A 17241-nucleotide genomic window follows, 5' to 3' on the forward strand; every position below is an offset into this window, starting at 1 on the left:
GGTAAATGCTATGTAGGTATTTTTACAGTATAAATTAAAGATTCTGTAAAAATCGGTAATTATCGAATCCGTATTTACCGATTCGGTAATTGCAATTGATTCCTATTGGCCTTGAGGCCCATAGGAACCAATGGCAATTACCGAATCGGTAAATACCGATTCTGTAAAATTACTGAATTGACATGGGGGACACCCCTGATTCAGGCTTGTGTGCCATGTGGCACACATACACTCCCTTAGGGCATGTATGTGTGCCACATGGCACAGGTGTACATGCACAGATGTGCATGTACACAGGAATTCGTTATTTACCAGCAAAGAGTATTTGATGGTAAATATCGAATTCTGAAGGGCCTGTGGCACTGTTGCCACCAACATCTGAATTTACCGATTCGGTAAATTTACCGATTCGGTATTTTACCGAATCGGTAAATTTACCGAATCGGTAATTTTAAGGCACCCTACATCTCAGACACCAAATACCAGTCGGTAACGGCCGAAATCGGCCGTTACCGACCGGTATTTGGAGACCTACATCTGGCCCCTAATGTTTTGTCATTCAGGGTGTATAAAAGCATTGTATAGTTTGCATGCCAGCATATATGTTCATATTTTCAATTTTCAGCAACAATAGCGTAGTTCTTAGCAGAACAGTGTTGTCCCAAGGAAATGCAAATAGCAAGCACATTACATACCCTGAAGTGAAAGATTCCCGCATATTTGTGATGAAATCCTTGGTTTGTCGGAATCACATTCTCCAGAAAGTGGGGGCGTATTGTCATAGCGCCTATCACGGACAAAACCCAGCAATCCCCTGTGACAAGCAGAACAAAGCGCGTGAGTATCTTGCCAAAAATGCTTGTGTTTATAGCACTGACATTTCCCTTTTAAGTCATATATATTTGGCTAATAAAAAGACGTTAGTTTATTTTAAATCATGTTTGAAATAACACTTGGATTAAGATAGTTTGTTGTAACCACTGTCTTGTATTAAGAGTGAGATGAGATGTCTAACAATGCGCGTTTTTCTAAAACTATGTTTATAATATGTATTAAGGACAAATAACGAATCCTGGAGGGCGGCATCGTATTGTAAAATAAAAAAATAAAAATGTGCAGCAGAAAAAAACAATTATAAAATTAAAACAAAATATAGTAAACTGAGAATGCATGTCATATTAAAATAGAGACAAGAAAAAGCAAGCATAAAGGGCTGCTGATGACCAACCACATAACAAGCAATCATCCTAAAGAAACATAGCACCGCACCATCGGGGAGATGATTTGTTTGGGGAAAATGTTTTTACCGAAGAATATTAGTGAGCAAGTGGCAAAACATACATAGTACATAAAGCAAGTCTACACCATAATTCTGGAGTCAGCCCTGGGACCAAAATCTTGTAATTTCAATGATCGTAAAATTATGATACATTTAACAAAGACAACAAAAATCAATACAACATACATTCGGATCACTGACAGATTATCAGAAACAAAAGAATTGAGTGAATAGAATATAGCAGTATATCACAACTACCCATGAACAACCAAGATATCATGATAATCTACCTTAAGGGCTATATAGGTAACACCATCGACATCCATAATGTTACGTGAGAGGCACGGTGGGGGGGTATGGGGACGTAGTCCCTTAGTGACTATTACAAAACTGGAGGAACTCCTGGGGAAGAGGAAGCCCATTCTATCCCTAATAGCAGGGGATTTTATTGTTACATATGAACCGATTGATAGGGAAGAAACAGTTTAAGTGCAAGAGGAAGAGAAGCAGTGGATTGTCTCCTTTTTGGACCATAAACCGGTAAAGAAGTGGTCTCAAGCTATAACTATGGAGTTTAGTCTGAGGGCAGAAAATGGTAGGACCAAATCCAATAAGTTGGGTTAAAATACCTTCAATAGACGGGGTGGTTGTTGTACATTGCCAAGTTATTGATATGGTTAAACTAGGTGCAAAAAGGAGAGTTGTGTTTTACCTTCTGTTCGTCCTTTCATAAAGATTCTTGATGAACTTTCTTTGTATGGTGATGCAGTACTTTTAAGAGGGTATAGGTTTATTCCTTCTTTTGACTTGAGACATACGTTGTTGAGACTAGCTCATGATGGGCATTTTGGTCAGACCTTCACTCAGCGTAGGATCAAAGCTAATTTCTGGTGGCCAGGTATTGACTCACAAATGGCTTCTTGGGTTGAGGACTGCCGTACTTGTAGGGAGGGTGAGAAAAGGTTAAAGGTTTCTGGCAACCATAATGTTTCTCACATTGAGTCCACGGATCAGGCTTGGCATAGTGTTTGCCTTGATTTTATTGGCCCTATGGATGAGTTACCTATCTCTTGTCGTTTTGCAATTGTAGCCATTGATATATTTTCTAAGTGGCTAGTGGTTGAATTTGTGAAAGAGATTACAACGGACTGTACAATTCTTTTTCTCAAAAAGTTGTTTTTGGATGAGGGGTTTCCATCTGTACTTTTAACGGATAATGGTACACAGCTCACGTCTAATAAGATGCGTTTGTTTTTATCCAGTTGTGGAATTTCACATCATCGTACCACTGTGTACAATCCGCAAGGGAATGGTTTGTGTGAAAGGGTCAACAGAGTTGTCAAAGGCATAATACAGATGTCTTGTGCATCCAATTCTTTCTCTAATGAGGTTTTTCAAGAGATGGTATGGGCGTATCGCACCACTTCCCATGGTAAAGACAAAAAGAGCCCTTTTGAGCTCATGCGCGGGAGGCGTGCAAGCACAAAACTCACTCCTTCCTGGCTTAAAAAACAACAGTCGGGACTTGTTATTTCCTCATCTTCTTCTTCTTCTTCAGGTTCCAAGATGTGTGTTTGCCATTGGTGATTTGGTAAAGGTTAAGTCAGGTAGAGTGAGTAGAGGTCTTGCAAAATTTAGAGGTCCCTTCCACATTAAGAATGTGTTTCGAGACTATGTCTTGTTGGAGAATGGTGAGAAATGTAACATGCGGAGGGTGGCTCTCTATCAGAGATTGGCATCTGTTAAAAGTGCTGTTCCTCCTTTGAGTGACTGTGGTTCGAGTGGTAATGAGTGCATTCCCTTGCAAAATAATGGGTACATGTTTCCCTCTCCTGTGGAAAAGTGTGTTCCTTTACTTTCCAATCTTTCTAATCGCAGGGAATAAGGTGGTTGGGATGCTGATGGTCTTGATAATGTTCCTGATCTTGATGGTCTTGTTGCCACTGGTCCCAGTGAACAAGGTGTTGTTACTCAAGATCATTCTGCTTCTCGTAGTTCCAGGTGCTCACGTCTTCATAGACTTCCTCTCTATTTAAATGATTACATTTGTTAAAGTTCCCCTAAGGGAAGGAGGTATGTTGTACATTGCCTCTTCCTTGTGTGTGTGTTCATGTTCCCTTAAGTCCTCTCCAGAATGTGTGTCCGACATTCTAGGCTGGCTCAGCTGATGTGTTCCAGCTGAGATAGTTGGTGTCTGGCTGGCTGGAGGTCGGGACGTTGTTCTCCTACTTATGCAAATAAAGCTTCATTTCCTGTCTACAACAACTCGTGAATGCCTATGATTCTTCTACAATAGTGGTCAAAGCCACACTGATTACATTTTGCTGGAACTGAGCCTCAAGCATAAGTTAATAGATATGGCTGTAGGAGAAACAACCGACAGTGATCAAAATCCTCTCTGCCTAACAATGCAATCATTGTGGGGGAAGCACCTATACTGCCAAAGACTCAGTAGCTGGCAACTAAAGACATTCAGTCAACTAATGACGTGCATCGTCTTCAGTGGCATAAATTAGCTGTCAATCAAGATAAACTTAAGAGTATACAGAATGAGTTGTTGGCTTTCACAGCAGAAGCCGCAGCTCTAGAGGCATCTGTGGTATGGAGGTTGTAAGTAACGAACGCACATTGCCGTTTCTTCGAGCATCTAGGCTCCTACTTTACAGTTGCAAATCCTACTAAGAATTCATGGCCCACTAAAAATAGAACAAAAACATGATACAGCAAGGCTTGCAGGCATTCTAGATCCCTATTAATACAAGCAGTTATTAGTACAAGCAGAAATTCTAGAAAAGCATACAAGTTAGAATTGTGGAAAGCCCAGCAGGGCAGGGACGAAGGCAGGTGGCAGTCCCTTAAGGACATATGCCAAGATAGGGAAAGTAAGAAGTTCTGGTCTCTGGTGGTGTAGGGCAACCAATCAGGTTCTTTAGAATTCGAGAACCATATTTCCCCTCTGATTGGTATAACCACTTTTCTACACTGTACACCAACCAAGACGCCCTAAACTCTCTGGCAGTACTATCTAGATGGCATCCACAAACCAACAGGGATTTTTTGACTCAGTAGGACATATCTATTGCCTTTAGCACAATAGTCCAGTCCAAAGCACCGGGCCTCGAAGTGATAGCTGGTGATCTTTTTCTTTTGGACACCCCAGGCTGGACTCAATACATGTATGTACTATTTAATCCCATAGCCGATGGTGCCCCTATCTCAGGATCATGGAGAGGAGCATAAGTTGTGCCATTGTTTAAGAAAGGTGATAAGTCTTTCCCTTGCAATTATAGGCCAATCAGTCTTATTGACTCGATTCAGAAAGTTTTTAGTAGGGCACTCTTGCACAAAATTTAGACATGGGCTATTGAAAATGAAACCCTGTCCCAATGTCAAGCAGGTTTTAGAGTGAAAACAGGCACCGATGATCAGGTGTTCCACTTTCTTTTACTTTGTTGATAAGCAGTGATAATTGGGAAGGGTAGTTTGTACATTGCTTTTCTTAGGATCTTAAGACGGCATTCGACCTTGTTCCTAGGCAGAATCTGTGACAAACCCTTAGGGACGGAGATATGCAAGAGGAAATTGTAAATTTGTTGATTCGTCTGCATGAAGGAAACTTTGCCAGCCTACTGACCCAAACCTTGTTAAAAGGGGAGTGCCCCAGGGTTGTGTCTTGGCTCTAACACTTTTATTTCTATTTAATACAATGTTGTACAATTCCTCACAGCAAATCTGACTGATGCACCAATGCTGGGGAGGGGGGGAGGGGGGAAGGGAGTCGTAACTCTCCTCCCTGCAGATGACACATAAATGGTGTCTAAAACACCAGGTGGGTTACAGCTGCTTCTCAATCATTTTTAAGAATTCTGTGATGTCAAGGGAGGGTTTGGTAATAAACACAACCAAAATCAAGTGCATGGCCCTGAACCCACACAAATCTTACAGGGACTGTCCTTACCTTGAAGGAATGCAGCTTGACAGAGTTAGCAACTTCAATTATCTAGGCATAAAGCTGTCGGACAACCTGTCACGGAAACCTGGTATCTCAAAGATGGTTTTGAAACACAAGCAGCTGATTGGGACTTGGGGAAAGAACATTGTTTATCCCACACTAAGCTGATAGGGCTGGCCCTGCAGGTATATGATGCCAAAGTGGTGAGTTCTGTGATGTACCGAGCAGAGCAGGACTGTGGGGCTTGTGGCACATAGAGGAGCTTAGTAGCTCAGATTACATATTCCTTAGGAGCTTAGGAAGGTTACCTCAGAGTACTCCCCTGCATCTCTTTATGTTAGACATGGGTGGGCATTCTTTCATCTCTTAAGCAAGACTGCACCCCTTGCTGTTCCGACTATGGATTAAGTCGACCCGCAAACTATAGCTGTATGCACTTGCCCTGGAGGATGTAAAGGGCAGGGACACTGCTAATAAATTCAGCTGGCTAAGAGTCATAAAGAACTTGCTCATAGCCATTTGGTTGGGCGGTATTTGAGAAGTCAATGACCGCCCTTTGCTCCCCAGGAAAAGTGAAGTAAAGGACGCCTACTGGGAGTGCATAATCCAAGTGGACCTTATCAGTAGGGCATGGGGGAAGCTTACTCTAGACTTCAAGGCCCATAAATTGGGTTGGTCCCTGGAAGGCTATTTAGATCTTATAGAACATCCTAGGGACAGGACACTATACTTACAGTTTAGGTTTGGTACCTTGCCCCTAGAAGACTTCACTGGAAAATAGGACAGCGGCTCTGAGCACACAAGCAGTTGTCCTGGTTGTGAAAACCACCAAGAGACTCTAGCCAATGTATTGTTTGCTTGTCCACAGTATATCTCACCAAGGAAAAACTGCCTGACCAAAATTGGTAAGCAGTTAAGAACTTGCAACCACAGGACTGCATTAAGAATCCTGAAGTCTGATGCCAGGCCATTGTTTGTGTGTGTGGTGTCAAAGTTCTTGAGCCAAATATTGGCAATTAGAGGTAGGGCCCAATGGGTGAATGATAACTGATTTTATATATTTATTTTAATTAGTTTAAAGACCTTTTGTATCCAAGGAAGGTTACTTGCACAGCTTTATTGAATGCATATTGCCATAGCACTTTTTGTATAACATATTATTTACTACCATCAAGTAACACTAATGGGTGGCATTGAGGAGTGGAGGTTGATAAGGGTAAAACCCAACATATTTATTGTAAATATGTTATTGTATGAAAGTATATACTATGTATGGCCACTACCTCAACCAACACGATTGCACACCTTGTACTGTTTTTATTGAGTATTATGATTAATGCATGTATTTAATTGTTATAGTTAATGTTGTAGCAGAACTTTCATGACAAGACATTGAAATAAAGTAAATACAACAAAGAATACCATGTCAAAAATATCAAGGACCAAAACACTGAGATGGTTAAGTGTTGGAAAGTGGATTATTAGTAGTGGTAAATATATATCTAATACTGGCAATAAGGCCACCAGCACAACATATGGTTCAGAATATGTCTCAGAAAATTATTCCCATGCTCAACCCTTGGTAGCTTGCCTGAGAGCAGGCAGGCTTGTATGTAAAGCATTTAAAAACACCAAGTCAGTAAGTTATTAAGACACAAGACATAATATAAATCCAACACTAATTTATAAAATAGGAGATAAAGTCTTTAAAATGACAACAAAACAAAAGAAATCCAATTGAGGGAATTGGAGATACGAATTTTTAAAGCTTTAACACTATGTAGCACATAGAAACCTATAGCACCTACTGGGACATCTGGTCACGCTAGACCAGGACCAAGTCAATGTTTCAGGCTGATCGCGATGCTGTAGTGGCATATGGACGTAAGCATCCTGTACGTTTATGGATAATAGAAAGTCTTCAGTCTTCTTTTGAAATGTATGGAATGACTGTCTGTAGGGTCAAAATTTGAAAATAATGTACTGTACAGTGCCTTCAAATGTATGTATGTGTGTATTCAAATCCAAAACCGGTCAATGTTTCCCATTTCTTTTTCTGACCAGGAAAAGAATCAAATAGAAATCTTGGTACCAGTCTGCCTATGGTACCGTTTCTACTGCTCCCTTGTCCAGCATATCTTTTTTCTCTACTACCGTAACTTGCAGACAGCTTGTGCTCTGCTTTTTGTAACAGAGTTCTCAACATCCACAATTCTAGAGGTTGGCTTAATTCTATATTATACCCCTCCTTTACTATGGACAGGACCCACTTGTCTCTCATACGTACTTTCTCTTGGTCGAAATAAGCATTTTATTCTTACCCCCACCGTAACGCACTGATAGTCAGGATTTTAGGATCGTATTTTGGTTTTGAGGGGTCTGTGGGTCAGGACTTCTCATACAATGTGGCACTTGACCTTAAGCATGGCCATGGGAGGAATGACTTCTCTTCTGTAAACCTTCTGCTGATTTATTTTGAACAAGAGATGTCTTCAAGGAAAAAGGTCTGAAAGTTTGAGACATATTTTCCCTTGGCTGATTTTTGCACTAAAACATTGATTTGCGAGGCAAATAGTGTATTCCCCTGAAATTGAAGCATATGAGTTAGAACTCTCTAAGTAGAGTCAAGCTACTATAATTTCAGCCACAGAAGTCTTCTTCCTGTTACTGCTGCCCCTGCTGAAGTAGAAGACCACAGCATATCAAAGGATACATCTGAAAGGAATTTGGACAACAGCTCCAAATTCCGTTAAATTATAGCAGGGTCCTTTGCCTTCTGGGCACAGCCAAATAGCAACTGAAAGTCTTTTTCAATAAGGGATGAGACACATATGCCATCAGAGGAATGTTTGAAGCTGCATATGACCTTTTCAATGTCCCCTCCACTTTTCTGCCTATTACATCTGGCAAGCAAGATTACTCAGATGCCCAGAAGGAGGAACACACCATGCTTGCCAACATTGAATTCACTTTCTGCATCTGCTGGAGGTTTGTTTAAAAATCTTTCTATGGATATCATCTAGACAGAAAATGTGGAAAGGTAGAGTCACTGATATTTTCCGTTCCTTAAGCAACACACCCTTGACAACGTATCAAGTCAACTGGAAATGGAATATTGTAGTAGACAACACAAACCTCTTGTTTCACCCCATGGATGGAAAACCTAACACCTTCCAATTGTGTACCTTGGACAAATCTCCATTTCCACCTAGTGCTTCATTCCTGTTCCTCATCCGCATCACTCTTTGGTTTTTTTGAGGAAGGTTCCACTAGGGTTGTACATACTGCATCAGCAGTCATGACCTCTAATTCAGACCTGCTGATAGTAAGCATCTCATCTTCTTCTTGTTCTTCCCCTGAGGATACATTATGGCTCTTCTCTGCCACAGTCTTCATTATGCTTACAAAACGGCTAGTAGAGGCAGAGGTGTCATAAAGTCGCACAATGCAATGCAGCAAGGCAACTAACAACCCTCCGCTGAGAGACAGCAAGAGAGCAGGAATGTGGCATATCTATCTCTGCACTGGCTCACTGAGTGCTGCCTAGCGCCAATACAGACACCCTTGTGCCAAGGTGCAAGAGTGCCTGTATTAAGGGGAGTTTTGTTTGTGCAGGAAGGGACAATTACCTGCCCAAAAACAATCATTTTCCCCTTTTCACTTGTGCTGTAAAATGCAGCACTTGTAGAAAGATGAAATAAAGAAGACAAATAAATATATTTCTCCTCCTTATGGCTCTGTTGGGTAGGCGTACCGTTTTGCAGTATTTCCAGGTTTACAAGTCTTTGTAAATCTGGGAATGCACCAAAATTCATGGGTGGATGCATGGGGGTGCTCATGCTTCACCCATGGAACGCCTACTCACTCCCAATCCAACACTGGATCACTGACCTTAAAGCCTTCAACTGTTCTCTCACCATATCCAACACAGTCAAATCCCTTGGAATCAGTATTGATCAGAACCTCAGTCTTACTTCCCACATCAAAGATTTGGCCAAAGGTGCACTCTACGCTCTTCATCTCCTTAAGAAAATCAAATCCTTCATTCCTACAGATGACTTTAAATTAGTGGTCCTATCTCTTGTCCTGTCCCAAATCGACTATGGTAACGCCACTCTTTCAGGAACACCGAAAGTCTACTCAGCCCCTATCAAATCTGTCCTTAACCTCGCGGCCAGGCTAATTATAGATTGCAAGCGTACTGAACACATTTCCCCTGCTCTCAAAATCCTCAAATGGCTACCCATTGAAGGCAGATCCATCTACAAGACAGCTTGCATCACTCACAAAGCCCTCCATCAAAACTCCCCTCAGTACCTCGCTGATAAACTCCACAAAGCAGGTTGCTCTAGAGCATTAAGAAGCACGAACGCTCTTGTCCGAGTCCCGCCTCAGTTAAAAAAGAAATCTACTCAATCAAGTTCCTTCTCCGGTAATGCGCCTACCACCTGGAATTCCCTGCCTAACTTCAAAAAGGATCTAAAGCTGCACCTTCTCAACAAATATTGGGCTCTTAAAACCTGTTATCTGGACCCTAATTCTCCACCACCCTCCCTACTGTATAGATTTCCCCCTTTCGATGCTCCGACTCCCCTTCCCTCTCCTGGGGGCACATTTTCCATTACTTCGGTTTCTCTCCCTTTGATCTACATCATTGTTCTTCCCCTTGCACTTATACTATTTTCCTACTCATCTTCCTCCACTTTTTTACCCTACTCTCACTTCCCTCCTCCTCCCCATTCCCATTTACCTTGCCCTCTTAATCCACCTAGGATTGGATGTTTTCCCATTGAATGCCTTTTTTACCTCCCCCTTTCTTTTCTGTATTGTTTTGCATATCCCCATTACTTGTATTTTTCCTTATTGTCCAAATGTTCAATGCAATTCTTTACAACACCCTTGTAAAGTGCTCTGATACCCTCTGGTCCAGCCAGCGCTATATAAAACCTTTTTAAATAACTAAATAAATAAATAAATAAAGCAAGGCAAAGATTTGTGCTATCTTGTGTTACTCTAGATTTTTGATGCCACACAGAGCCATACATAGTGGCTTTGCTTGACTTTGTAAATCTCACTTAAGTCCTTCATTTTCTTGCATCGTGTTGTGTAATGCAAGGGCAATGCATAGGCTTTTCAAATCTGGTCCTGAAGATTAGCAATGAGAATATCTTCTAGCGAAATTTCACTGCTAAGATGCAACTGTGCCTGCCTTCCTCTGTGTGTGCACCTGAGCGAGCACTGCACAGAGGCAGAACACCCTTGCTATCTAGTGTTCACACAACATGTTGCGGTTGTTGATAATGCCTCCTAGCCCAACTGAGACACCTTATCTGCCCATAACTTGGTGTGACAGACACCAAGTTCTAAAACCATTTTAGAACATGTCTTTTGCACCACATTGTTTGCCGGAAATAGCAACCATTGTTTTTGATGCAACATGGGCTTGGACATGACTTGTTGATGACAGCTCTGTCAATTAGACCATAGCATTAACACAAACACAGATAAGATTAAGGTGAGCCTTCGTGCCGTAACACTAGAAGTTTGAAACTTAGATTATATGAAACTTTTGTCGATTTTGAAAAATGTATGGTGAGTGCTGATCATCATTTGTTCAGCTGCTGGTTTCTTAGTCCTTATCCCCAAGAAGTGCACCCCAGCCCTCGACCCTTGGCTCATATGAGAGTTTACTCCTCCTTCCCTAACTGTGAGTTCCATCCAATCAAACATAGGGTGACACAACTCGACGCAGGACTTCACATTGCAGTCCATCGCAGCTCCTGATCAGTGGCCTCATGAGAACTGATGCGGTACAACGCAATTTGAAGCAGAACCTCGCATCGCAGCCGTTACAGCTCCTGATAGAAACCGACGCAGCCCAACACAAAGACTCACATCAAGGATATAAGATACAACACTTAACTGGACTAACCTGGTACCTGTCATATCAGTAAGTTTGATTTGTGACTGTGTCACGGTCCAATACGACCAGTTCTGGTGTCATTTTATTTATTAAAATCTACTCTATTTTTTGGCTCCAAGTTAAGCCTGACTGATTTTGTGGCAAGCTACCAGAGGGTTAAGCACAGGTTAATTTAGTGACTTTTGTGGTTCACCTTGACAAGAATTGTGGTTATCGCCTGCTCGGATTTTCATTCTCCCCCTCAACCAATAACACAAGTGTTGTCTGCTCCTTCGATGGTGCCTGGAAGAGCCAAGCAAATGCTAGGCCTATGCCAGTGCCTGTAGCCCTCAGTCTCTCTCCAGCCAAGGTTCCACTACATGTGTACCCACACTGAGTAAACCCAAATCAGGTGTTTTCAGGCCAGGTAATTTGGGTGCTGAAAAATAATCCACTTATAATATTGCAAAGTGTTATAACCCAATGAATTTCACTCTTCCTTACAGATATTTGAATACGATCAAAACAAATCAATACAGTAATTGATTGTGCAAAGTATATTTTTATCAGTAAAACTGGGTTTGTAAATGTAATGGTGATTTCAATTGAAAATGTGTTGTCTGTAATGTCAGTGCACCACGACACCATGCATATTCCACTTTACCCCACTTGACTCTATGCCACTTCACTCCACGCCACTTTTAGCCAGTCCACTCTTTGACACTGACTCTCCACGCAACTTCACTATTTTCCAGTCCACATTACAGCACTCCACTCCATGACATGACAATCCACTCCATGCCACTCTACTCCACTCTATGACACGTCACTCTATGCAACTCCCCTCTAAGACACTCAACGACACTCTACGCCACTTCACTCTATGACAGTTCACTCTATTGCACTCTACGACACTCCATGTTACTCCACTCTATGACACTCCATGCCACTTTACTCGGTTCCACATCACTCTACTCTATAACACTTTATTTCACTCCAAGCTATGTCACTCCACTCTACTACACTCCACTTCGCAGTACACTCAACGCTACTTGGCTGACAGTATACTCTACTTTACTCCCCAACACTATCCTCTACGCCCCTCAACTCTACACCGTTCCACTCTATGCTTCTCCACCCTACAACACTCTATGCCCCTCCACTTTATGACACTCTACTTCACTCTACACCACTCTACGCCATTCCACTCTACGACACAATATCACTTCACTCTATGCCACTCCACTCTGCCCCACTTTATTCCACTCTATGAGCCCCCACTCTACAACCCTCCACTTTATGGCATGCTACTCCACTCTACAACACTCTACGACACTTTACTCCACTCTTCGTCATTCTACTCCTCTCTATGCAATTCCCTCTATGTCACTCCATGCCCCTTTACTCCACTCTATGCCCCTCCACTCTACTCCATTCCACAACACTATTCACTATTTGGTAATTGCGAACACCCACGTACAAATGTGTATTTAACACAGTTTATGATTCATTGAGAATTGCAAAAATCACAGGTATGGTGGCCTGCTGGGGTCAGCAGACAACGCTGTCTGTAATTGCTTTACAATAAAGCAATGTTTTTTTAATGCAACATGTTTTCATCAAAGAAAACAGGATGCGTTTCAAAAAGAAATATGAAAAGTTTTCTTAACATTTTTTAAGGTTAGGCAATAGTCTGCTGGACCACTAAATGCTCTTACATTTTTTTTACAAACATTCACGAACGGGAAGGGATCCCTTAGGGACTCCTTCCCATTTGTGAATGGATTACCACCTGCTTGAAGAAGGTGGTAAAATGCAAATGTTTTGCAACCACATTTCCTTCGCAAAACATTCACTCATACCATTGCGATTCGGTATTGGGACGGAACACCCAAAACACGCCCCTTCCTAATATCGAATGTCAAATCCATTTACAATTCAGTTATAGTTTACCAAATCGCAAATTGTGCATTTGTACATTTCAAAAAAGCTTTTTTGCAGTCGCAAAAAGCCCAATTCTGCAAATTAGGCCATTTATGACCTCAAGAATGCTTTGTACATATGGCCATATGTCACTCCACTCTTTGACACTCTACTCCATTCAACTCCACTACTCCACCCCACACTACACCACTCCATGCCACTTCCTTCAATGCCACTCCACCCTATGACACTCAACTTTATGCCACTCCACTCTATGACACTCTACTCCACCCTATGTCCCTCCACTACACTCCAATCTACGACACTCCAATCTACTCTACATCACTCTACACCACTCCACTATACGTCACTCTACTCCACACCACTCTATGTCACTCAATGCCACTCCACTCTACGACACTCTAATCTATGCCCTTCCACACTATACTTCTCAACTCTATGCCCCTCCAATATAAACCACTCCACAACACTTAACTCCACTCTATGCCACTCCATGCCACACCACTCTACTTTACTCTTTGGCACTTTACTCCACTCTATGCCACTCCATCCCACGCCACGCCACTCTACTCTACTCTTTGACACTTTAGTCCACTCTATGCCACGCCATGCCACGACCCTTTAATCTACTCTTTGACACCTTACTCCACTCTGTGTCATTCCATGCCACAACACTCTACTCTGCTCTTTGACACTTTACTCCACTCTATGCCACTCCATGCCATGACACTCTAGTTGTTGACACTTTACTCCACTCTATGCCACTCCATGCCATGACACTCTAGTTTTTGACACTTTACTCCACTCTATGCCACTCCATGCCAATGAATGAATGAAATTTGGTTTGTAGAGCGCATGGCTGCCCGAAAGCGTGCCAGTGCTTGCTTAGGGAACCCGTCCTGGTATTCCCTTGCGAGATAGCCCATTACTGGGCATCCCCAAGGTGAAAGCCAGGCATCCCGCTGCGAGGGGCCGTTGTGGAGATTAAGCAAGCTATTGCCCAGAGTTACAGAGTGGGACTCCATGATTGGAATAGGCACCGAGGCGAGAATTGTCAGGTCCGGGGAAATTTGAGCCCAAGACCCGCCGAGGCGGGGAATTGAAACCTGGTCCGGGCCAGACCTCTGCATCAGGGTCTGCAGCTCCAACCACTTGAGCCACACTTCTCCTTCACCAAGACACTCTACTCTTTGACACTTTTCTCCACTCTACACCCCTCCACTTTACATCACCTCATTCTACGCTACTCTACTCTGCGACACTTCACTCTGCAACACTCCACTCTGCGACGCTAATTTCACTTAACGCCACTCCACTCTCCACCCCTCCAAATTAGACTACTCTACTCCACTCCACTCCACTCTTCGCCACTCCACTCTTTGCTACTAACTTTTAGCCATGATGAAAAGCAGCCTCACTGGTGTACATAGCTAAAACACAATGGCAAAGCCATTAGCTTTTGCATAGGTGAGACCTATTGGCTGTAATTGACAATGTTTTTTATCCTGCTGGGGATTGTCATGTTCAGCGTGAACATAAAAACTAAGAACGTTTCCTATGTGATGAGAGAAAAGTCTCAGCACATCAGAGGCATCACCATGGTTGGCAACAAATCCCCACCAAATGGGCGAGTGGGTGACCACAGTGTACTGAGCCACCCCAGCAATTAAGTCCTAAGGGTACTGTTAGAAGCACTGATCTAAAGTTAATTATACAAAACAACTCTGTTCACATATGATGTCAGCTGCAAAGATGGACTGTTCAGTCAAGATAATAATGAATTTCTAGATTTTCATAGTGTATACACACATACTGCATTTTTTTAAATGTTCTAGGTGTATGCTGACTATGAAATTTTAAATATTAAGTTAGCATGAAAGGACACAGGAAATGGTGTTAAAATTCCTCTATAAGATTCGTCTGGGAAAGCAGAACCAAGTTGAAAAAGAGGAAAAAATGGAAATATAGGATAAAAACAATGCGATTCTTATTGCTGCTTTAGGGATCTGATATTTTCTCATTGTTCCAAATGCAGAAGTGGGGAAAGAAAAATAACTTACCTAACTCTCCTTGGCGAATGTCAAATATACTAGCTCCATCGACTAGCAAATGGGGATCTCTCTGCTTTTCCTTAAGAAAAGAAAATACGACATTTTATAGTTTACATAAAGAAAGTGTAGCAGCATATTGAAAACATATAATGGTTTACTTACTAGAATTATATTTTCAACAGCTAGCATCACAAGAAAATCTCAATTTTGGGAAAAATAAGAAAAAGACGTAAAGTTACAGACACTGTCACAGTCATTCAAAGAGCAACATTTTAATTCACTAAATTGGAACTCCATTTCTCCTGGTAGCACAGCAGTCCTCTGGCATTGTGCAGTCTTCAGAGCCAGCAGCACCTGGTTACAAGTCCATCTAGTGTCTAAAATCATGGGGTCAAAGCCCTTGTACTTATTCACAAAATTGTCTTTGTTTAATGGGAACTTCAAAAGAACCTTTAGAAGTGCAGAACAATCCCTTTCAACCCAGCCCTGGCTCTATACATCAATAGGGGTAAATCAGCCTTTTTTGTGAGTGCAGTACACAACCTACACAAATGTCAAACGTGTGAATGTCCTCTCCCTCCACAAGCCCAAGAAGGACATCAGTATGCAGATGAATACCTATGTATCCCCATCACACCTAGCACTTCCTGTGTTGTGGCTCTCTGGAAAGCATGCACAAAGTGTAGCTGTCACCCAGATCAGACGTGGATTGGAGTCAGGCTGCAAAGCATAAAGTGTTATAAGTACAGAGAAACGCCAACTTTCTAAAAGTGGCATTTCTAAAATAGTAATTGTTAGAAATTGGATTTCTGGTTGGCTAGGGTAAGCGCCTAAGCCAGGCAGAAACTACCACTTTAGTCAGGGCAAGGGAGTTACACACTGAAAATAACCCCTGCTCACCCCCTTGGTAGCTTGGCACGAGCAGTCAGGCTTATCCCAGAGGCAATGTGTAAAGCGTTCGTACAACACACTCACAAAGCAGCGACACACATGGCACACCACCAAAGAAACTCCACACAAGGTTAAATAAAAAAATAGCCTTTGTATTACTCATGAAACACATTAGAATGCAATCACATATAAACAGTGTTCCATCTGGTGCTAGGTATTACTTTACAGGGGATTATATACCTTAGAGCTAATCGGGCCACTGTCATCACCATTAACACATATATAGGGGAAATAGAAGAACCAGAAATTACTGGTAATATCGCAATTAGCACAAATGCATTAGACATAAAATCTCATTGGCAGTGCATCAGACCCATAACACACCATGCCCTTCCTAGGCATAATCACAACTGCACCTAGCACAAAGTAACCAGTAACTAATGGTCAAACACTGTACTCAGAATAATTCACACTATGCATAAAACACTTTAGGCATAAATCAGCAGTGCACAACAGTAACACTAACAAGGTGCATTCACTCACTTAGGGGCTTGCGCCCCACCAGAACCCAAGGTGCTCCCAGGCCAACTGGCCTTACTCAGGGGGCCTGCTTGGGCTTACCCGCATTGCCCTATGTCCATAAAAGTCAGGGCTCTAGGAGTCTGTGGCTTCCGTCTGCCACCAGGCTGCCACTGCAGCAGGGTACAGGTCCAAGAGGCCTGTACTAGAAACAGGGGTGAGGGTGCAATTCACACTTGTCTCTCCTGAGACACAAAATGCCCCCAATGTTGAAACTGCCGGATCTGGAGGTCCAGCTGTGTACACACCACAAGGCACCAACACTGGAGCTTTGAGAGGGCCTTGTGAGCCCCTCTCAAAGGGAACTTGCGCTAGTGCTCCGCTGTCGGCCCCACTTACCCTGGTCTCCTCGAGGATCCGCGCCCAGGGAGAAGAATGGCTGCTCCCCATGTCCACCTGAGGCTGCCGTACACCAACCTTGCTTCTCTGTGCTTTCCTCCAGCCTCCACAGCACGCCCGCTGGGCTCTCCTCAAGCACATGAGCCCCGCCCCCAGCCAGACTTAGCCTTTGCCTGGCTTTCATCTGTGTCTGCTCGCAAGCGCCGCCCACAATGACAACAGCATTCCCTCTGCTGCAGAGGATCTCCAGAACCGGGAATCCTCGTCCTTCTCACTCTGTTGGGCAGCTCGGGCCAAGTAACAG

The 17241-nt window shown here is 42.7% G+C and overlaps 1 protein-coding gene across 1 annotated transcript in view; it reads right to left on the minus strand.

The window, feature by feature from the left end:
* The window catches only part of CAPN13 (calpain 13), a 493752-nt gene that overhangs the window by 320487 nt on the left and 156024 nt on the right, over positions 1-17241 (minus strand). The window contains exons 3-4 of the mRNA XM_086925977.1: positions 15138-15207; positions 696-814 (exon numbers count right to left, since the gene is read on the minus strand). Coding sequence (XP_086782103.1) covers positions 696-814; positions 15138-15207 — 189 coding nt within the window. The remainder of the gene's footprint in view (positions 1-695; positions 815-15137; positions 15208-17241) is intronic.

Source organism: Lissotriton vulgaris, chromosome 6, assembly GCF_964263255.1.
Source record: "Lissotriton vulgaris chromosome 6, aLisVul1.2, whole genome shotgun sequence".
In the NCBI taxonomy this organism is placed as follows: domain Eukaryota; kingdom Metazoa; phylum Chordata; class Amphibia; order Caudata; family Salamandridae; genus Lissotriton; species Lissotriton vulgaris.